The 22,709-nt window shown below is 41.8% G+C and overlaps 1 protein-coding gene across 2 annotated transcripts in view; it reads right to left on the minus strand.

Annotated features, from left to right (window-relative positions):
- LOC135512806 (TLE family member 5-like) overlaps positions 1 to 22,549 on the minus strand; it is a 36,423-nt gene extending 13,874 nt beyond the window's left edge. The window contains exon 1 of one of the 2 annotated variants that reach the window (XM_064935200.1): positions 21,566 to 22,549. In XM_064935200.1, coding sequence (XP_064791272.1) covers positions 21,566 to 21,592 — 27 coding nt within the window. In that variant the 5' untranslated portion in view covers positions 21,593 to 22,549. The remainder of the gene's footprint in view (positions 1 to 21,565) is intronic. The other variant, XM_064935201.1, reaches the window with a different exon arrangement.
- Between the last annotated feature and the right edge of the window lie 160 nt (positions 22,550 to 22,709).

The raw sequence follows: 22,709 nt of genomic DNA on the forward strand, positions 1-22,709 counted from the left end.
GCCACGGCGCAATCACTACTTTACATCCGATGCCAACGTACAGTATGTCAGTGAATGATGAAGCCAAAAACAGTACATACAGTATGATAGAAATCCCCGATCATTGTCACATTGGCTAGCTAAACTCATGTGCAGAAACACTTAATCAGGTCTAACGGTTGTCTCGCGCAGTACTGCGTATGTGCAGGCAGTCAAATCAAAGGCACTTATTTGATAAAACGTTTTTTTTTTGTGACGAAAATGAAAACGTGTCAGTTTGTCACTTTCAGGAGGTTGGAGTACTAACATGTTCAGCTATTTAGGACATTGGCTCTAATCTAGGTTGTGCCCTTACCTTTCAAGAAAATTAACTAACGAATAATTGTTCACTTCTCAAAACCAGCCGGGTCAGCATTGCAAGCGTCCCCGGAAGTCTCGATGTAATGAAATCCATATTACAGCCTTCGTTGTGATAATTGCGTTGTTTGCTCTATAACCCATCCATTCATACGCCAGCGTTATATACGATAAGGCCATGACAACAAAAATACAGTCACACAGTGGCGGAATAAATTCAACCAAATATACATTTGTTTCATCACAAAACCGAAGAACAACACCTGTCTGGTGAAGTACACAAAGCAATTATTGGATGTAACAAACAGTTCTATGACCTGCAACATGGTCAAGTTCGTTAATGTTTGACAGTTTACTAAACTACTGATTTTAGAACCACAGACTACACAACACAAGTCACCACAAAGACAACATGAGCACTTCCGCCGCTACTTCAGAACTATTTCAACTTAAACATTTAAAACGTCAAATCAAGGCTATATGCTTAGTTTAATACACTGAAAACAAACTTAAAAGGACATCAAAAACTATTTTGTCCAATCACTGTTGCTAAATATTCTGTGGCTGTCTATAGTACTTATTTCTGTGTGCGTGCAAGCAAAACATTTTTTTTTTTTTAGTCACCCTACTTGTAGACTAGTTGAACGGCAGTCATCCTCTCTTTCATGTTGGCAAAACGGTCTATGGCTCTGTCCTATAGTATGTTTTTTGTTGTCATAGGCTACCTAGCTAAAATACTTGCTTAACTTCCTCGCGTGGGCAACAATGACCCAGCTAAATTAGCTAGCTAGTTAACGTCAGCCTAACAGGGCTAGGCTACAGATTGAACTTCAAATCATTTGAGGCCAGTGGCACTACATGACCAAAACGTATGTGGACACCTGCTCGTCGAACATCTCATTCCAAAATCATGAGCATTTTTATGAAGTTGGTCCCCCCCCCCCTCCCCCTCCGCTATAACAGCCTACACTCTTATGGGAAGACTTTCCACTAGATGCGCAACATGCCATACTCTTTAGGTCCAGACCGCATCAGATACATGGGCTACACATGTTGGGAGAGTGGCGCTGTTTCCCTCGGTTGGATGATTTCTCCGGTGAGATTCAGTTACTTGCTAATGGACAGAAAATGATGAAGAGGTGATTTTTTTTATTGGTCAAATATTTGGCATTCATGAATACACACCGCCGTTCATCGCCAAAATCTTGTAACGTGGTTATCAGCTGTCTGTGCAGGGCAGGCAACTGTCTTGTGAGTGCTGAGCAGCAGCCAAATGGAGCAGTTGCTATGCCATCAGGACATTACGGGAATTTCCTTAAAATCTCACTCCATTGGGATTTTGTACAACGCTTAGAACATTTCAAAATACAAATTAATATCCCCTCTGATTTCAATAATGCAACACAGGCACTAAAATTATGGATCTTAAAAGGTTCTGAGAAATGTGTTTGGAAAAAAAGATTTACAAAAAATGGAAGGCACACTGGCTGCCTGTAGATACTGTGATGATAGGTGGTAGTCTAATAGTAGACACCTTTTCCTAAAAGCACACGGCCGGTTCCAGATCTGACAGACTGATACATGAGGGTTTGCCAAATTTTCCCATAACTTAAAGATTTCCTGACTTTTGGTAGCCAGTATTCTAACAATCTAGGGACAAAGTTAGGCTAAATGCTAAGCTACACACATTTCCTTACTTGCAAATCAAAACACTTGGCGACCAAGTGACAACTGCTAGATTTAAGTAGGCCTAATCCATTATCATTATAACTAAGCAAAATCTCTACACAAGCCTATCCGACAGACTTCAAGTTCCAAGAACTCTAACCTCTAACATTATCTATCCATCCAGCCAACCGTGGCAAAGAGAGAGCAAATAGCAGCTATGTTGCCTACACAAGACCAAGCCTGTGTCAACAAAAGGCACTTAGGGGCAAAACACCAGCTGGTTGTTCGCAGCTCTTCCCGCCCCAGACCTGCAGCACCACTGAAGTCAGCCTGGCCCTGCTGGTAGCCCCCAGACAGAGTTGGGGGTGGGGGGGTGATCTGGTTTCCTCAGTGTTTAGCGCAGTATGCAAACATTTAAAATACCAAAGGTTCTTTGAGTCAATAGCCTCAGGTGGAGCATTCCAGTGCAAAGAGAAAGGGAACGAGAGAGAGAAAGTAAGAGGGAGTGAGGGCTCCCAGTGTTTCTTCCCATAAGTTCCTCCCACATCAGCCTCACTCCGAACACAGCTCCAACACGGAGCAGGCAGGAGTTGCCCTTTAACCACAGATACAGGGTCAGATATTTTATTTTATCTCCTAATGGTTAATGTTAGGGTTTGAGGTAGGGTAATCCGATCCTACATCTATGGTAAGGAGCAACTTTTGCCTCGAGCCAATGAAGAAGTGGTGAAGCGAGGGGCCCCGTCTTCGGTCTTTACAGCAGGTGGCCTTTATTGGTATTTTTTTCACAATTTTCACCAAGCCAGGAGTTTTTGTATGGCCAAATGAGTGTGTGGAATTCGGTCAACAAAACATGTAATGGCTTATTTTCTACGTGAGGCTTATTTGATCGAATATACGTATTGTAATGCTTAGGTTGTTACGAGTGCACTGACAAGAGGAACACGTCACATCCTGGCAACTTTGAAAAAACAACAACTTTATTTCATTTTCAATCTTTGAAGACATGTATTTTAATTGTTAGAGCAGCCACATCTGTTAAATATAATGGATAATCTATGCCCGAGCGCCCCACATATGCAGGCCTCTGACCTTTAGCCTCACCCACATGCAACCTTTGAAGTACTCTAGGTTATATAAACATGCAGTATGGCTGGGCCTACTGTTGGTGGTGCAGTGCTGTAAAGTGACCAAAATGAAAAAGCTCTGTGGGGCCTCCAAGCACACAACAGATGGATGCACATAATGTTAATGAAATACTGCCGTAATACGGTGACACATGCCATCTGGTGTGACGAAAAAAAGGTGCCTGCTCTGCGCGGGTGTAAAATGCGTGCACCCGCGTGTGTGTATGTATTGGCCCAAGTGTGTGAGGTAAGCACGTCTCGATTTAGAGAGAGGACATAAGCCTCCATAAAGATGCTCTGCTGCCTGTGAAGATAACACCTAGTATTGGAATGAAACATGCACACACACATACAGTACCAGTCAAAAGTTAAAACAAACCTACTCATTCAAGGGTTTATCTTTATTTTTACTATTTTCGACACTGTAGAATAGTGAAGACATCAAAACCACAAAATAACACATATGGAATCATGTAGTAACCAAACAAAAGTGTTAAAAAATATATATATACAGTGGGGCAAAAAAGTATTTAGTCAGCCACCAATTGTGCAAGTTCTAAAACTTAAAAAGATGAGAGAGGCCTGTAATTTTCATCATAGGTACACTTCAACTATGACAGACAAAATTAGAAAAAAAAATCCAGAAAATCACATTGTAGGATTTTTTGTAGGATTTTTGATGAATTTGCAAATTATGGTGGAAAATAAGTATTTGGTCAATAACAAAAGTTTATCTCAATACTGTTATATACCCTTTGTTGGCAATGACAGAGGTCAAACGTTTTCTGTAAGTCTTCACAAGGTTTTCACACACTGTTGCTGGTATTTTGGCCCATTCCTCCATGCAGATCTCCTCTAGAGCAGTGATGTTTTGGGGCTGTTGCTGGGCAACACGGATTTTCAACTCCCTCCAAAGAATTTCTACTTTCAACTCCCTCCAAAGATTTTCTATCGGGTTGAGATCTGGAGACTGGCTTGGCCACTCCAGGACCTTGAAATGCTTCTTACAAAGCCACTCCTTCGTTGCCCGGGCGGTGTGTTTGGGATCATTGTCATGCTGAAAGACCCAGCCACGTTTCATCTTCAATGCCCTTGCCGATGGAAGGAGGTTTTCACTCAAAATCTCACGATACATGGCCCCAATCATTCTTTCCTTTACACGGATCAGTCGTCCTGGTACCTTTGCAGAAAAACAGTTCCAAAGCATGATGTTTTCACCCCCATGCTTCACAGTAGGTATGGTGTTCTTTGGATGCAACTCAGCATTCTTTGTCCTCCAAACACGACGAGTTGAATTTTTACCAAAAAGTTCTATTTTGGTTTCATCTGACCATATGACATTCTCCCAATCTTCTTCTGGATCATCCAAATGCTCTCTAGCAAACTTCAGATGGGCCTGGACTTGTACTGGCTTAAGCAGGGGGACACGTCTGGCACTGCAGGATTTGAGTCCCTGGCGGCGTAGTGTGTTACTGATGGTAGGCTTTGTTACTTTGGTCCCAGCTCTCTGCAGGTCATTCACTAGGTCCTCCCGTGTGGTTCTGGGATTTTTGCTCACCGTTCTTGTGATCATTTTGACCCCACGGGGTGAGATCTTGCGTGGAGTCCCAGATCGAGGGAGATTATCAGTGGTCTTGTATGTCTTCCATTTCCTAATAATTGCTCCCACAGTTGATTTCTTCAAACCAAGCTGCTTACCTATTGCAGATTCAATCTTCCCAGCCTGGTGCAGGTCTACAATTTTGTTTCTGGTGTCCTTTGACAGCTCTTTGGTTTTGGCCATAGTGGAGTTTGGAGTGTGACTGTTTAAGGTTGTGGACAGGTGTCTTTTATACTGATAACAAGTTCAAACAGGTGCCATTAATACAGATAACGAGTGGAGGACAGAGGAGCCTCTTAAAGAAGAAGTTAAAGGTCTGTGAGAGCCATAAATCTTGCTTGTTTGTAGGTGACCAAATACTTATTTTCCACCATAATTTGAAAATAAATTCATTAAAAATCATACACTGTGATTTTCTGGATTTTCCCCCCTCATATTGAAGTGTACCTATGATGGAAATTACAGGCCTCTCGTCTTTTTAAGTGGGAGAACTTGCACAATTGGTGGCTGACTAAATACTTTAATACTTTTTTGCCCCACTGTATATGTATTTGAGAATCTTCAAAGTAGCCACCATTTGCCTTGATGACAGCATTGTACGCTCTCTGCATTCTCTCAACCAGCTTCATGAGGTAGTCACCTGGAATGCATTTCAATTAACAGGTGTGCCTTGTTAAAAGTTTATTTGGGGAATTTCTTTCCTTCTTAATGCGTTTGAGCCAATCAGTTGTGTTGTGACAAGGTAGGGGTGGTATACAGAAGATGGTCCTTTATCAAATAGCCCATATTATGGCAAGAACAGCTCAAATAAGCAAAGAAAGACAACAGTCCATCATCACTTTAAGACATGAATGTCAGTCAATACAGAAAATGTAGAAGTTTTCAAGTTTCTTCAAAACTGGCTCTCATGAGGACCGCTACAGGAAAGGAAGAGTTACCTCTGTAGAGGATATGTTCATTAGTTCCCAGCCTCAGAAATTGCATCCAAAATAAATGCTTCACAGAGTTCAAGTAACAGACATCAACTGTTCAGAGAAGACTGTGTGAATCGGGCTACTAAAGGACATCAATAATAAGAAGAGACTTGAGCCAAGGAACACAAGCAATGGACGTTAGACCAGTGGAAATTTGCTCCGATGAGTCCAAATGTGAGATTTTTGGTTCCAACTGCCGTGTCATTGTGAGACGCAGAGTAGGAGAATGGATGATCTCCACATGTGTGGTTCCCACCGTGAAGCATGGAGGTGGTGTGATGGTGTGGGGCGCTTTGCTGGTGACACTGTCAATGATTTATTTAGAATTCAAAATGCACACTTAACCAGCATGGCTACCACAGCATTCTGCAGCGATAGACCATCCCATAATTTGCTTTAAACAGGACAATGAGCCAATACACCTCCAGGCTGTGTAAGGGCCTGAGGAAGGAGAGTGATGCGGTGCTGCATCAGATGACCTGGTGTCCACAATCACCCAACCTCAACCCAATTGAGATGGTTTGGGATGAGTTGGACCGCAGAGTGAACGAAAAGCAGCCAACAAGTGCTCAGCATATGTGGGAACTCCTTCAAGACTGTTGGAAAAGCATTCCAGGTAAAGCTGGTTGAGAGAATGCCAAGAGTGTGCAAAGCTGTCATAAGGGCAAAAGGTGGCTACGTTGAAGAATCTCAAATATAACCAAATCATTTTAACACTTTTTTGGTTACTACATGATTCCATGTGTCATTTCATAGTTGTGATGTCTTCACCATTATTCTACAATGTAGAAAACAGTAAAAATAACAACAAACCCTTGAATGAGTAGGTGTCCAAACTTTTGACTGGTACTGTACATTCAGTTGAAGTCGGAAGTTTACATAAACTTAGGTTGGAGTCATTAAAACTTGTTTTTTAACCACTCCACATGTGTATGTTTTATAATTCACCCGTTTCTCACAGTTTTTTATCCCAGGAAAAGGGAGTGGTTTTGGGCGGTAACTCTTGGAAACCGGGTTCCCGTTATTCAACCCTAATGTGTGTGTGCCCTCCCATGTGTTTTGTGTGTGCTGGTATGCCCTCCATGTCCATGCGTTGTGTGTGTGTGTTTTGACTGCCATGCTTGGCCTGCCTTGCAGTCTATGTTTGCGAGTGCACTTCACTAGAAGTGATAAAAGTAGAATAATCTCCTTTAAAGCGTCTTAACAAGGTCAAATCAGCTGGGCTCCGGGTGGGGGATAACCGCATCTCAGGAATGGGGGTAAGCCCGGCCTGGTCCATGGAGATAATAATCAAAATCAAATTCCTGGCCCAAACAGGATTAGGCTCCCTGTTGCTGTATCTAAAGCCCAGTCCAATGCTGAAGAGACAATCCAATTCCTCAGCCCCTAACATGCATGGGTTGGCCTGGCCCTGAGCCAGTCAGACCTGTCTCTCTGCTCACTGGGTACAGTGGCTCTACAAGCAGATCAGGGTGATTCCTCATGAAACCAAAATTTAAGTCATAGAATGGTCTTTTGGAGGAAGGATTATTGACATATATTTGTATCTAAAATCATAAATTGGGAATATTTAATCAAATGTATCACATTCTAGCCCTTATATTTTAGAAATTTAGCAGGCTCTCTTATCCAGAATGACCAGTACTGAGTGCATACATTTTCACACTTTTTTCTTCATTCTGGTCCCCTGTGTGAATCAAACCTCCAACCCTGGCATTGGAAGCACCATGCTCTACCAGCTGAGATACATGGGACAGACTTACCCTTTAAGACATAATGTTATAGAGGTGCTGCAAAGCAAAAATTGGTGTCACATGAAGCTATACCGCTTGCTCTGAAATATAAGTGGTATTAATTTATTAATATAAATTATGATTTGGCAATTGTTATATATACTCACTCTACGGGCATATTTAAAAAAACATATTGTATTATTATTTAACTAGGCAAGTCAGTTAAGGACAAATTCTTATTTACAATGACGGCCTAGGAACAGTGGGTTAACTGCCTTGTTCAGGGGCAGAACAACAGATTTTTACCTTGTCAGCTCGGGGATTTGATCTAGCAACCTTTCGGTTACTGGCCCAATGCTCTAACCACTAGGCTACCAACCGCGCAATATCAAAGTTCCAGAGTGGGATCTCTGCTAGTTAAATTAATTGCCATTTTATACTGAGAAATTGGTGTAGTAGGCAATGTAACCAATCACAGCCCTGCACCACAGAGTTTCTAAACCCAGAGGCGCAACATCAAGACATCCGGGAAAACAGACTAGAATGGGGTTTGAGAAGTCAATGAGAAGGGAAATTCTTCCTTTAATTTTTCTCAATCTAAACATGCAATTTGCATGTTGACTGCAGGAATGTCCACCAGAGCTGTTGCCAGAGAATTTAATGTTAAGTTCTCTACCATAAGCCGCCTCCAACATAATTTTAACGTCCAGCCGGCCTCAGAACCACAGACCACGTGTATCTACGCTTGCCCATGACCTCCACATCCATCTTCTTCACCTGCGGTATCGTCTGAGACCAGCCACCCGGACAGTTGATGAAACTAAGGAATATTTATGTCTCTAATAAGGCCTGTTTGTAGGGGAAAACTCGTTCTAATTGGCTGGGCCTGGCATATCTGTATTCAGTCATGTGAAATCCCTAGATCAATGCATTTTATTTCAATTTACTGATTTCCTTATGAACTGTCACTCAGTAAAATCGTTGCAATTACAGCATGTTGTTTTATATATTTTTTTTAACAATATAAAACATTTGCCAAATCATAAGTTATATATTTTTCTATATTCATAAATGAAAGAAATTGTATTTTAAAGCAAAATACTACTAAATATTAGAACAAGCAATAAAGTTTCATATGACACCAATGTTTGCTTTGTAGAACCTACAGATATATTCTTTGTTATGTAGGTCTGTGTGCGATGTGTTCCTATATGGGTTCAACCTAGGTAGTAAACTGGTACTGTTTCATTGTAGTTTGTTTTGTGTTTTAGGTAGGTTTGTGTGCAGGTTTAATGTTCATGAATCCATATGAATTTCTAATACAGATTTGCATTGTGAATCATTTCCTTTTCCCTCTAATTACCCATTTGAGAGATTCCCTGCTGGTTTGGTTCCACCCTGAATCTGGGGATTCAGAACAAACCCCTCTCTCGCTCTCTCTCCAGTGGCGATGTAAACAGGGAGCCGGAGATGCAGGAAATGCAATCCCCACACTGCTGTTCCCCTCAGGCAGGATTTACACTGAGGAGGATGTTTTCTGATGATACCCGGTGTTATTGTCAGTGTGTGCGCCTGTGTGTGCATGCGTGAAGCATAGCCACTCCCACAGAGTAATCGCACTCTCCTGTCTTTGTGGTCTGATCTGCTGAGCAGAAACATAGGATTGGGTTTGTAATCCTTGTTAAAGATAGACATTATGGTGGAGAGCAGATTTATTGATTTTGTACATTTCCCACCCCCCCCCTTTCTCCCCAATTTTGTGGTATCCAAATTGGTAGTTAGTCTTGTTTCATGGCTGCAACTCCCGTACGGACTTGGGAGAGGCAAAGGTCGAGAGCCATGCATCCTCTGAAACACAACCCTACCAAGCCGCACTGCTTCTTTACACAAAGCGGGGAAGCCCGCCGCACCAATGTGTTGGAGGAAACACCGTATACCTGGCGACTGTGTCAGCATGCATTGCACCCGGCCCGCCACAGGAGTCGCTAGTGCGCGATGGGAAGAGGACATCACTGCCAGCCAAAACCTCCCCTAACCTAGACGACGCTGGGCCAATTGTGAACCGCCCCATGGGTCTCCGGGTCGCGGCCGGCTGCGACAGAGCCTGGACTTGTACCCAGAATTTCTATTGGCACAGCTAGCACTGTGATGCAGTGCCACTCAGGAGACCATGGAGAGTAGATTTAACTTGGATTGTATGATTATTATTATTATTATTATTTTTAAGTCTGTGGGCTGGGCAGGGGGAGGAAAGGATGACAATTTCCTGAAATGATGAATCCCATGAAGACTGTCTCTATTGCCCCACCAGAGCACAAAGTTTTTTAATGCATCTCAAAGGACAGGGGCAGAATGAAATGAGGAAGTGTCCTACATTTTTGAGCTGTGTGTGACAGAGGAAGTGTGAAAGTGGGATGTATGTATGTATGTATGTATGTATGTACATTTGAAGTCGGAAGTTTACATGCACTTAGGTTGGAGTCATTAAAACTTGTTTTTCAACCACTCCACAAATGTCTTATTAACAAACTATAGTTTTGGCAAGTCTGTTAGTGCCCCTGCTTGACATCATGGGAAAAATCAAAAGAAATCAGACCCCAGAAAAAAAAGCCTCGTCTGATGAAACAAAAAATAAAATTGTTTGGCCATAATGAACATCGTTATGTTTGAAAGAAAAAGGGGGAGGCTTGCAAGCTGAAGAACACCATCCTAACTGTGAAGCACGGGGGTGGCAGCATCATGTTGTGGGGGTGCTTTGCTGCAGGAGGGACTGGTGCACTTCACAAAATAGATGGCATCATGAGGGAGGAAAATTGTGTGGATATATTGAAGAAACATCTCAAGACATCAGTCAGGAAGTTAAAGCTTGGTCGCAAATGGGTCTTCCAAATGGACAAGGACCCCAAGCATACTTCCGAAGTTGTTGCAAAATGGCTTAAGGACAACAAAGTCAAGGTATTGGAGTGGCCATCACAAAGCCCTGACCTAAATATAATTGAAAATGTGTGGGCAGAACTGAAAAAGCGTGTGCGAACAATGAGGCCTACAAACCTGACTCCGTTACAGCAGCTCTGTCAGGAGGAATGGGCCAAAATTCCCTCAACTTATTGTGGGAAGCTTGTGGAAGGCGACCCGAAACGTTTAACCCAAGTTAAACAATTTAAAGGCAATGCTACCAAATACTAAATGAGTGTATGTAAACCTCTGACCCACTGGGAATGTGAAAGAAATAAAAGCGGAAATAAATCACTATACTATTATTCTGACGGTTCACATTTTTTAAATCAAGTGGTAATCCTAACTGACCTAAAACAGGGAATTTTTTACTAGGATTAAATGTCAGGAATTGTGGAAAACTGAGTTTAAATGTATTTGGCTAAGGTGTATGTAAACTTCCGACTTCAACTGTAGCAACTGTAGCTCTCTCTCTCTCTCTCTCTCTCTCTCTCTCATATATACACACACACACACACCCTCTTTCAGGTAATACATTCAATGCAGTATCAGCCTTGTATTTAGATAATGAATGATGGGTTATGCATAATAAGCTTTTAATTTACAGCCTCTGTCGCTTACGCAATACGCAACCACTGGTATCCTGCTGGTCTCTCCTTAAAAAAAAATGCTCTTTAGCTCTTTGAGTCCCATGCAGGAAATGCTACACTACAATAGCTTGCTGGACATTTTTTTAAAGCATTTCTTATACCAATAGACTATTCAAATAGGGATGCAATCTATTTTTTGCAGAACGTTAAATACAGCAGCCAATAGAACTCATGGGTAGTTAGAAAGAAGAGCGAACACACAATGGCGGTAGGCTATAGCAGTTATTTATTCAGACCCATATCCATTCAATCTTTGTGAAGAAAAGTGAAAGCCTTTGCATCTAATTCTAGTCCTATATTATTCAAGGATGTCATTAGCAACAATAGAGAGAAAGAGGTAGGCTACTAACATGAGGGGAAATATTATGAAAGGTATACAGTACCAGTCAAAAGTTCACACCTACTCATTCCAGAGATCCTTTTATTTATTTTTTTACAATTTTCTAGATTGTAGAATAATAGTGAAGACAAACTATGAAATAACAGATATGGAATCATGTAGTAAAAATAAAAACCCTGGAATGAGTAGGTTTGTCTAAACTTGACTGGTACTGTATATGCGTCAGGCCCTATTATACTGCATTTCAAAATGAAAAACAAATTCACTAGCCTATACTTGTAACTGTAGGCCGCATGTGTTGCACCAGGATCGCATGTACTCTTCTGCTTCATCATGGTTTGAATAATGTGCATAATCCCAGTACATATAATACAAGAGTACAGTAACAGCTCACACAAAAAGATTAGCCTACTGGAGCTAGTTTCATTAATCTACCCAAGAGAGCATACAGCAAGCCATTTTTATGGGCTTTTATGTTTTTCAGTTGTGCGTAATGTGCAGTAGCCTATATCATATATGTATTGGATAACAGCACGATCATTTGGGCTTTTTTGAGCGTTGGCTCAGTAAATGTCGTTAATGTTGTGCTCATAAAATGTATTTATTATATGGTTCATCAGGTTCAGGGGGCATCAGGTTGGAATGTTCATGCTGATCAAAGCTCCAATTAAATCCAGACATATTTATATGCTTTATAATGCCTTTGAATGACACTTCCTGTTGTTGCGAGATATACCGGGATATCCGGGCGAAAAGTGATTTATTCTCTGGATGGAACATTTGTAAAACAAAAACGGGAAAATATTAAACCCTAAACACACCCGCAAAAGCACAGGAACTGCAACAAGCCGAGGAAGACTGCAAGGCAAGGGGAAATTAGCAATGTCACGAGTTGGGAAACAGGGTTGCGGGTTTGGGAAACCATAGGAGAGATTAATAATGGCCTGGTGAAGGAGGCTGTGAGATTACAGAGAGTGTGGTTATGCCTGCTTGTAAAAACCCAGGTTATTACTTACATGGGTCCAAAAGGGAGGTACTAAGATTACTCCCTGGTTGATAACCAAAATAAGTGAACAGATCATCCTAAAATGCTCCCTCCTCTGCACTGACTCCTATTTGTTGAACAATGACCGTAAATAGCTGGCTAGTTAGACCCAGCCAACCCACAGCCTACACCTGGGCATGTACAGCTCAGTCTGAGAGGGCAGCCTGCCGTAGATCTCTGGGGTTTTCAAAGAGCTCCAGGATGAGGTGTTTTGTTGCTCCAGTCTTCCTCCTGCCCTGCCTGTGTGAAAGGAGAGAGTACAGCTAATTCTCTTGTCTGGGCTCTGCAGTGCCTGTGTTCTGGCAGGTCTGGGGCCTGTACAGGGGTTGGCCAATCAAAAGCCCCCCCGCCGAGACGCTTTGTTCCAGCCCAGCGTCCTGCTCAGGGGTGCCCCCCCACCACCACCACCACCACCACACACAGCCACCTCTGAATACTGATGCAGCTGCCGCTCCACTTCTAAAGCTTGGCACAAACTCTACGCAGACGGAAGATTCAGAGTGTTGCAATGTTGTTTTGTCACAAAGGGGGCGGGTCCTTTGTAATAGACTCCGGCATTCAACATACGGAGCATTTTCAGGAAGTAAAAAAGTATCATTCCTTTCGCAACCGCGGGGGCAGTGTTGTCGCTTGGTTCCTTGATCTGATCTCTAGGCTAATTGTCAAAGTAGCCCATTTTGGATTGATAACCAAATATAATCTCAGCAACTGTTCAAATAGTAAACCAAACAAGAAGAATCCACCCCAAAATGTATTTTGTTTAGAAGTAATAACTAGTTATTACAGGCTATTGTGAATTGGTAAAACCTGCTATAGGCAACTTGCTAGCCATGTGTTTTTTACTCTATGACCAAAACATGACGTTCTATTTTTAGCTGATATGGGAATGAATCTACAAGCAGCACATCAAACCAGGGCATATTTTTGTATTATAAATCAGATCATTTCACATGGAGATCTAAAAAGGCTAGCTTGCTTGCTCTGTTTTTAGTTTTTAGTGATACTTCCTTGTTTTCACAAAATAAAAAAATATCAAAAATGTTGCCATCGCCCCCTTGTGAATGGGAGTGGGACCGGCAAGCATATAATTTTATCAAAAAGTGTTTCCCCTACTCCAAAGAAAATTCCACTTCACCCATGTGCACACATGTAGATCAACAGAGTTATGCTTGTAGTAAACTTAATCCCCCGCCATATTCCCTCCTCCCACATACAGACCACATCTACACACACACACACCATCCTTATGCTCCGCTTCTCCCTCTTGCCAACATCCTACACTTTGTCCTTTTCTCTCACAGTTTTCGCAGCGTCGGGAATAATGTATACAGACAAAAGGCCAACCCACACAAAGCATGCAATAATTTATGAACACAAAACAGAGGCTCATAAAATCCACCCACACACAATCATCACTCATACAGAGTGTGGTCAGAAAGGTGCTGGGCGGAAGGCTATAACAGGTGTCTCTCCATGCAATCTTCAAGTCTTGGAATAACAACCAACAGAACCAATCCTCTCAGCAGCACAATAGCAATGCTTTTCACACATTCAACAAGGCTGTGGTTCTTTCACTTCTCAGAGGATTTAAGAAGTAATGAATTTTAACCAGGACCTAAAATCAGAACACCAAAACTGTTACTTTTCCATTGCTGAAAATGTGTAAAATATTCAACACCCTTTAGCCTTAGTCCTCGCATTTCATCTAGCCAGCAATTACGGAAATGGATATTTGTGAAATAATTGTTTTTTGGGGGCAGAACCAATCTTGTGTTAGTCTTCCAAAATTGGCAGGTATGAACTCTGACAGAAAGGGGAGGTGTGTATGCCTTCCCTGCATAGAATGTGTGTATTCATGATGGGGACTTGGAGACGGTCCCAATCCCCCAACCCAACAGTCATTTGAAAATCAGCCAGTGTGGCCCTCCAGTAAAATCAATATCACCTGTGACCCATGGCTTGCCCTCAATAGCTGTGCCCCCCCGCGGAGTGGGGGGAGGTGGTGCGCTGGGCCCTTTGTCATGCTAATGAGTGACTCTGCCCTTAACGACCCAGACATCTGCTGGCTGTGTATGTGTCAAGCCCCACATTCAATTTGTTCCCCAGAAACAAAAAGCAGATAAGACCCTTGAGGCCAGTCAGGACATTTGTGTGCATGCGTGCATAAACTGTGTTATTTATAGAAGTGTCTGTACCCTTGTTATTGACGTTGTGTATGGGAAAGTGTGAAAGACATAGGCAACCTTGAGTTAATTTAAATATGTGTGCAATCATTACTGCATTGACGAGTGGATGTCAGCTTTGGCTAGAGACAGGTGAAGAGGGTGCCCTTGTGTGTTCACTCTGTGTGCTTGTGGTGCACTGTGTGAGTAACAGAGCGATTGAGCAGGGGTGGGAGGGAGTTTGTTTAATGGGCGAGACAGGGGACCATGGGGATTAAGTTCCCCCAGCTGGAGGCTTTAGAGAAAAGGCTGGGGGCTGTTCTGTTAATTCAAGTGGGCTTAATAATGCCTGTGCACCCTCTTCCCTTCCATCCCTCCCACCACTACATCAAATCTGGGAGGAAATGCATGATAAAGGGCAACAAGCAGGGAACATGTGCATGTGTGTGTGTGTGTGCTCATGCAAACTTGTGAGTCACAGCCAATAGGTTTGTGAGATTTTACTCCCATACTACTACATTTAGCAGTGTCGGCTACACGCTGTTCTGTGGGTCCTATTTACAGTCAGACTGCAGCCACTTCCAAATGAAGATTTATTCACTTAAACCAACAGATTCTACTGACCCACTATAGTGACTGAGCTCTTTAGGAAAACATTTGCATATTCATTATTTGAATGGTGTTAATCTTTTCCCCGGGTTATCTGTCAACAATCCATCATCTGCCATTTGTTTATCTGTGTTACAACCAAATGTATGCAAATACACCTGGGTCTAACATCTGGCGTTGTCACTGGTAACAGGGGTTTGAAAAATGAGTGATAGTTCTGTAACTGCTACACTCCTGCAAGAATCCTACGCACATTCAGTTTCTTAAATCCATTACAATTACAACACCTTAATTGCATGGGGGATGAAGGCAAAATAACTTCAATTTAATTGATTTACCATGATAACATGGAATATACTAGGCTAGTTACAAAAATATATATGAGGTGAAACACTCTGCTTTAAGCACTCCGAGCTAAATCACCTTTGAGGCATTTCTGAACCGGGTGAGTTTGAGAGATCCATCTCCGCTGTCAGGCTCCAGTTTAAGTCTTCCATCATGACGGTTCTAATCTCTGACAGTCATATCTATAGCTGTCACATATTTCCAACCACAGGGCCTGTGGCAGCCCAGCCAGCAGCACTGTTCAGTTTGATTTGAGGAGGGCTTCAGCAGCACAGAGTGGAGGTGCAACATTAACTACTTATGCTCCAAGGGTGAACCAACTGCTGTAGCTCTCACAAAGCGTCGCACTAAATCCATAATCCACGTTTTTAAATCCTGTGATTGGGTCTTAATACTCCAATCAAGTAGCATAAGGGCACTGAATTGGATTAGGGGGGAAAAACAAGTGACAAATGGCCTGGTTCTCACCTTGGGAAAGGTGACTGAACACCAGTGCACCACATCAGAGATGACTGGTTAGCTACAGCACCAAGGCATCTTCTCCAACCTAGGAACCATTGGAATTGCAGAAAAGTGGATGGAATCCAATAAAAAAAATTTTTTTTTTTTTTTTTAGCTAAATCAACCAATGCAAATATATAAAGCGCAACATGTACAGTGTTGGACCCATGTTTCACTGAAATAAAAGATCACAGAAATGTTCCATACGCAAAAAAAAAAAGGTTTACATCCCTATTATTGAGCATTTCTACTTTGCCAAGACAATCCATACACCTGACAGGTGCGGCATATCAAGAAGTTGATTAAACAGCATGAACATTACACAGGTGCACCTTGTGCTGGGGACAACAATAAGGCAACTAAAATATGCAGTTGTGTCACAACACAATGCCACAAATGTCTCAAGTTGAGGGAGCATGCACTTGTCATGTTGACTGCAAAAATGTCCAACAGAGCTGTTGCCAGAGCATTTCATGTTGATTTCGCTACCATAAGCCACCTCCAATGTCATTTTAGAGAATTTGGCAGTATACAGTGCCTTGCGAAAGTATTCGGCCCCCTTGAACTTTGCGTATTAACTTAAGGGGGCTGAATAATTTTGCACGCCCAATTTTTCAGTTTTTGATTTGTTAAAAAAGTTTGAAATATCCAATAAATGTCGTTCCACTTCATGATTGTGTCCCACTTGTTGATTCTTCACAAAAAAATACAGTTTTATATCTTTATGTTTGAAGCCTGAAATGTGGCAAAAGGTCGCAAAGTTCAAGGGGGCCGAATACTTTTGCAAGGCACTGTATCTAACCAGCATCATAACCGCAGACCACCAGCTTAGGATCTCCACCTGCGGGATAGTAGGAGGGGGGTGCTGAGGAGTATTTCTGTCTATAATAAGCCTTTTTGTGGGGAAAAACTTATGAAATCCATAGATTAAGGCCTAAATAATTTATTTCAACTGACTGATTTTCTTTTCTGAACTGTAACTCAGTAAAAATAAAAATGGGGGGAAATTGTGCATGTTACATTTATATTTTTGTTCAATTTATGTGATATTTATTGGAAGCTCTGTTTAACACCAGTTTGTTAGCAGGGTAGAAGTCAGTGGTCGTATCCGAATACCCATACTTGCGTCCTAAAATAGTAAGCCGTTTGAGTATGCAAAAAAAGTTTAATAGTATGCGACATTTTGGAAAAGAGTATACTTTAAAATGACAACAGCTGATCAATTAAATATAAGGATGCCCTTCCGAAATTAATGAATTGCAGGAAACAACGTAATAGTGCATGAGGCATTATCAGTATGCGAAAATGTTTAGTGTATGATTTTTAAAAATGTTTTAAATTGAGTATGGTTCAAATGTCAGAAAGTTAAACTAATTTCTACCATCTGGTAGAATTCAATGCACACTTTCCCACGATGCATTGGAAGAGGTGGGCTGCGCGTGATAGGCCCTAGTTCTCTTCAAGTAGCCAACACTAGGCCACTTATATTGGGAAGATGCTGAATGTGTGGTGTTCAAATATGCGCCAAGTAGTTTTTGTTCTCCTTACAATGATCACAAGTATTGCATCGTAGGCCACATCTTTGAAAACAAGTGTTTTTTAAATATTTTTTTTTAACCCAAAGTGGATTTCTGTTCTCATTGAAAAGCATTTGTTCTCTTGGCCTTAGAGCTTTTGAACTAAATACTAAACAATCTTAATTTTTGAATGTGTCGGTTACAGATACTCAGGATGTGGCTGCATTATTAATGTCATGTTAAATCAGGCCTTCTGATTTGAACATATGGATTGTTTTGGTTGGCAGGCTAGGCTACCTATTTAATCAATGTATCAAGCCGTAGCCGTCATTCTGATCTTGTTCCCAATGATCAGTGCTTTAGCGTATTGTTGTTGTCCAGCGGTTCTGAATTTGCGATGGACTCGACTGTCCACGTTCCTGTGCAACAGCCTTTGATTTGAACATTTGAAAAGTTAAGGTGTGTGTATTAGGCTATTTGATTTAATTTATGTTACAGCGCTTTGGTTTCACTAATAAATGTTGAAATAGAACAGATCATTTGGTTCCATCTTCAGTCCTTTTTTAAATAGCAGATGGGCTATGGTATAGGTTGAATGTGATAGTCTGCCTATAACCAGCCTGATTAGGCCTAGAATTCTCATTCTATTCAGAGTTTAGAGCAATTAATCGAATTGGAAAATGGGCCATTATCAGGCTGGTTAATGCGATGCATGTCTGTTGAATTTGAAAAAAAAAAAAAAAAATCACCCACACCTCGGCCTGCCCCAACTACTCAGCCAGTCGGGAGGAGCTACTGCATGGCTTCTTTTTTATCAAAACGGTACTGTGCTACATAGTATAAAAAGTTGAGTCCACAGTATACTGTTTAAGTACGTAGTATGCTAGCATGGGTATTTATTTTCAGACACAGCCAGTCATTATAGAAGATAGCTTTGGGTTGCAGGCCTATCACACAAGCTGTTCCACTCCTGATGAGGGTGAGAGACATTGGGGAGACAACCCACCAACTGTAATCAGGTTGAACTCTAATGCCGAGTCTAACTCAGTCAGCGGAAGGATTCTGGAGAGTGCGATGGGGAGCCAGTAAGATCTCACAATTACAAGCTCTTCACTTCTCCTTTGCACACTGATGAGGTGTGAAGTGGCAGGAGCGGTCCTCTCAGACAACGCCAGCCTCAGAACAGAGCTGCATGCCGTGGCTGCACTGGCTGATGCAAAAAGGCACACTATTCATGTCATGGGACATACAGGCTCTAGCCTGAGGAAACAACTCTTACCCCTTCTGTGTTAGAACTGGCAACGACAAATCGCTGATATGGAGCAAGTGCACCGTGGCAACATAATAGTCCTGCAAAGAACTTCTCAACTGGCCCACCTGGTTAAATAAATAAAATTGTGTTTACCTACATTTTATTCCAAAGCTTTCATTTTCAGTTATATTTGAGCTCAGTTTAGCACGAGTGATGTGAACATTTCAAAAATGGATGTTTACTGCAGTGTTTATTTTTTACCTAAATGAATAGACAAATGTGTCAGTTGTGTGACCATGGGGAGAAAGCCTGCGTTTTCCATAGACCAAAGTTTGTTACCATGGAAACTTGGGATTTGGAAAATAAACTGGATGATGGCCCATTCCAGTCATCAAAGGCACCCGACCACCAGTTACTTGTTTTCATGCTCGCAAATATGTGTTCCATTACCAACGTCAAGGAACAACATGGCCTGCAACCCAAATGTAGCAGGTCCATGAATCACAAGCCAGTACCAGCTCTACCCTTCATTATTATTCTGGATACTCCGGTAGATGGACACTTCACTTATGTATTTTATTGTCAAGAGCAGGGATGGGTAACTCCAGTCCTCATGGGCCTTGATGGAGGTATACTTTTGCCCCAGCTAACACACCGACTGCAATAATCAACTATTCATGATCTTCAGTTTAGACTGCAAATACAGAATAAAAATATAAAACGCAACATGTAAAGTGTTGGTCCCGTGTTATGAGATGAAATAAAATATCCCAGAAATGTTCCATACACACAAAAAGCTTATTTCTTGCAAATTGTGCACACATTTCTCCTTTGCCAAGATATATCCACTTGACAGGTGCAGCATATCAAGAAACTGATTAAATAGCATGATCATTACACAGGTGCACCTTGTGCTGGGGACAATAAATTGGCATGCTGACTGCAGGAATGTTCACTTCTCTATCATAAGCTGCCTCCAACATAATTTTAGAGAATTTGGCAGTACAGCCAATTGGCCTCACAACAGCAGACCACATGTATGGCGTCGTGTGGGCGAGCGGTTTGCTGATGTCAACATTGTGAACAGAGTGCCCCATGGTGGCGGTGGGGTAAATGCTACAGACAACGAACACAATTGCATTTTATCAATGGCAATTTGAAAGCACAGAGATACCGGGACAAGATCCGGAGGCCCATTGTAGTGCTATTCATCCACCACGATCACCTCATGTTTCAGCATGATAATGCATGGCCCCACATTGCAAAGATCTGTACACAACTCCTGGAAGCTGAAAATGTCCCAGTTCTTCCATGGCCTGCATACTCAGACATGTCACCCATTAAGCATGTTTGGGATGCTCTGGATTGACATGTACAACAGCGTGTTCCAGTTCCCAACGATATCCAGCAACTTCACACAGCCATTAAAAGAGGAATGGGACAACATTCCACAGGCTACAATCAACAGCCTGACCAACTACACGTGAAGGAGATGTGTTGCACTGCATGAGGCAAATGGTCACACCAGATACTGACTTGTTTTCTGCTCCATGCACCAATTTTTTTTTAAAGCTATGCGACCAACAACTGTGAATACAGATATTCCTCTATCCGAAATCCACAGATTATGGCCCAATGCATTTATTTCAATGACTTATTTCCTTATACGAACTGTAACTCAGTAAAGTGAAATTGTTGTATGTTGCATTTATATTTTTGTTACGTTTAAGTCAGCTGTGTTTGCGAGGGATGAGGAAAAAGTGCGACACCACTCCGGCCCCCAAAGACTGGAGTTTCCCACCCCTGGTCAAGAGAATCACGTAGACATCAGTCATTGTCAAAGGAACTAACATCAAATTATAGGTCACTGGCAGTTCTGATTTCTGAAGTTTAATCAACATTGAACACAAACCAAGTCTCCCTCAGGGTAAAATGAAGTGCTTGTTAATCCTTGAATGTTGCTATGGAAGGCACTTTTGTGCAGGTCAATGAGAACTTTTGAGGAAAGTTGATAAGCCCTCACCCAGCATCTCCAAAGCAAATCTGAGGTTGATTTCAAGGTCAAAATAAGACAGTTGGGAAAGTAGTACCTGTACCATCCCTGCAGAGTCCCAACTTCTTCAATGTCATAATTTGGGGCTCCCTGTGCAAGTCACCTCTCCACTGCATACATGACTTTGTTTGGCTATTTTACTTTAGACACAAGCATAGAAGCCCTTCTCTCTAGTTACATTACCCATCTGGCTTGCAATGCAAATTAATTTACAATGCAAATCACGTTGATTCTGTACTGAACAGAACTACTCTTGGAATTGTTTCACTGATGTTTGATGCAAAAACCTGGATATGAGCATGATTATGAATTAGTGTAAAAGAACAACCTGTGAAATCCCATTCAACATAGGTATGCAAATGTGTGAGCACAAGTAAATAGGCAAAATAAGGAACGCTGGTGGTTACGCATGAGTAACTATCTGGTTTGTTAATCAAATTACCCCAGGGGGTGTCTGTTTAATTCAGAGCTGAAACGACATTTGACAATCCTCTTCTCTTGGTGTAGTGACATGCCGAGGGCATAAAAACACTAGTCATGTCAAAAACCTTTGATATAATACAAAGTAACGGTCTTGCTCCTTGTATATACCTAGCGTGATACAATGTAACTAGCACGCGCACACAAACAAGTTCAGTGCAGAAAATAATCCTAAAAAAACTGCAAGTGCGTCTGAATATTAAATTAAACCCACTTACTGAATGTCTGGATTGTGGAAACATCATGTCAATTCCTTGTTTATTGTTTTCCTTTCCAAATACGATGAATGAGGAAGATTCTAAATGCTGACACAAAAATATTTGCTTACGTTGGTCCTCTTTGTCCGTATTTGCAAGCTTGAATCTAGCCAAGAATCGCACGAGCTGACCAGATAGCTAGTTAGCTCTTGTCCCAAAATTGGTGATGCAGTTGGCGTTAGCTAACTAATATGATATGTTTGTCCAGGTGTAGATCTTTCGACAGAGGTAGCCTAACGTTATTAGTCACCTGATTTAATGTCGTTCTCTCTTTGTTGATGAACTAGCTACAAACCTCAACCATTTGAACGGTCCTCGCTTAATTCTTCAAAGGCTGTCGCTCAAAATGATTCATCACTGTTGCTAGCTTTCAGCCTGTGGTAGCTAGCTAGGTCACGTTAGCTTACGTACTAGCTAAATATAATATGCATATAGCTAACACCTATATTGATATGTCTTGTCGTGATTTGTTTTGTTCAATCTTCATTCGCCGTGTATTTTAGCAAACGCAACAAAGCCAACGAGCTATATCTCCGCTAACACCATAAAAGCTTCAGTGGAAAAAACAAGCTTGGTTCGCAAAAATAACAAAATGGACCTCCGGATTCGCTGAAGTTGAATCCTCACCGTTTCTTCACAACAACCAACAAAATACCAAGTAGTACGAGTAAACAGTTGTCGCAATACAACTATTTACGCGTTAATCATTACAATAACAAATCGCGTAGGAAACTTTAAATGATACACTCGCTCAGCTTCAGTATCTCGCAGAGCCCTAGCCGAACAGTCAATGTATGGCAGTTGCGGGGCTGAAGACATTCCATTCCTGGGGCAAGGTGCGACGTTACAAAACGCCCAACGTAGAACTCGAACGCACAGAATAAATCATATTCTATGGGAGAATCTCAATTGAATCCTCCTCGCGTCCTCTATCCTAGCCTCTTCAAAACTCATCGAATGAGCAAGCCAGAGGTCCAACCCCTTTCTCCTCCAATGGGGTTTGAGGCGGCGAGGAGAGAGGACGCGAAGGCACGTAATTGAGATTCTCCCTTTGTCAATTGGAACAGCGTTCTAGAAAATGTATTTCTATCTGAAACTTTCTACA

This window comes from Oncorhynchus masou, chromosome 24 (assembly GCF_036934945.1).
Source record: "Oncorhynchus masou masou isolate Uvic2021 chromosome 24, UVic_Omas_1.1, whole genome shotgun sequence".
NCBI classification, from domain to species: Eukaryota; Metazoa; Chordata; class Actinopteri; order Salmoniformes; family Salmonidae; genus Oncorhynchus; species Oncorhynchus masou.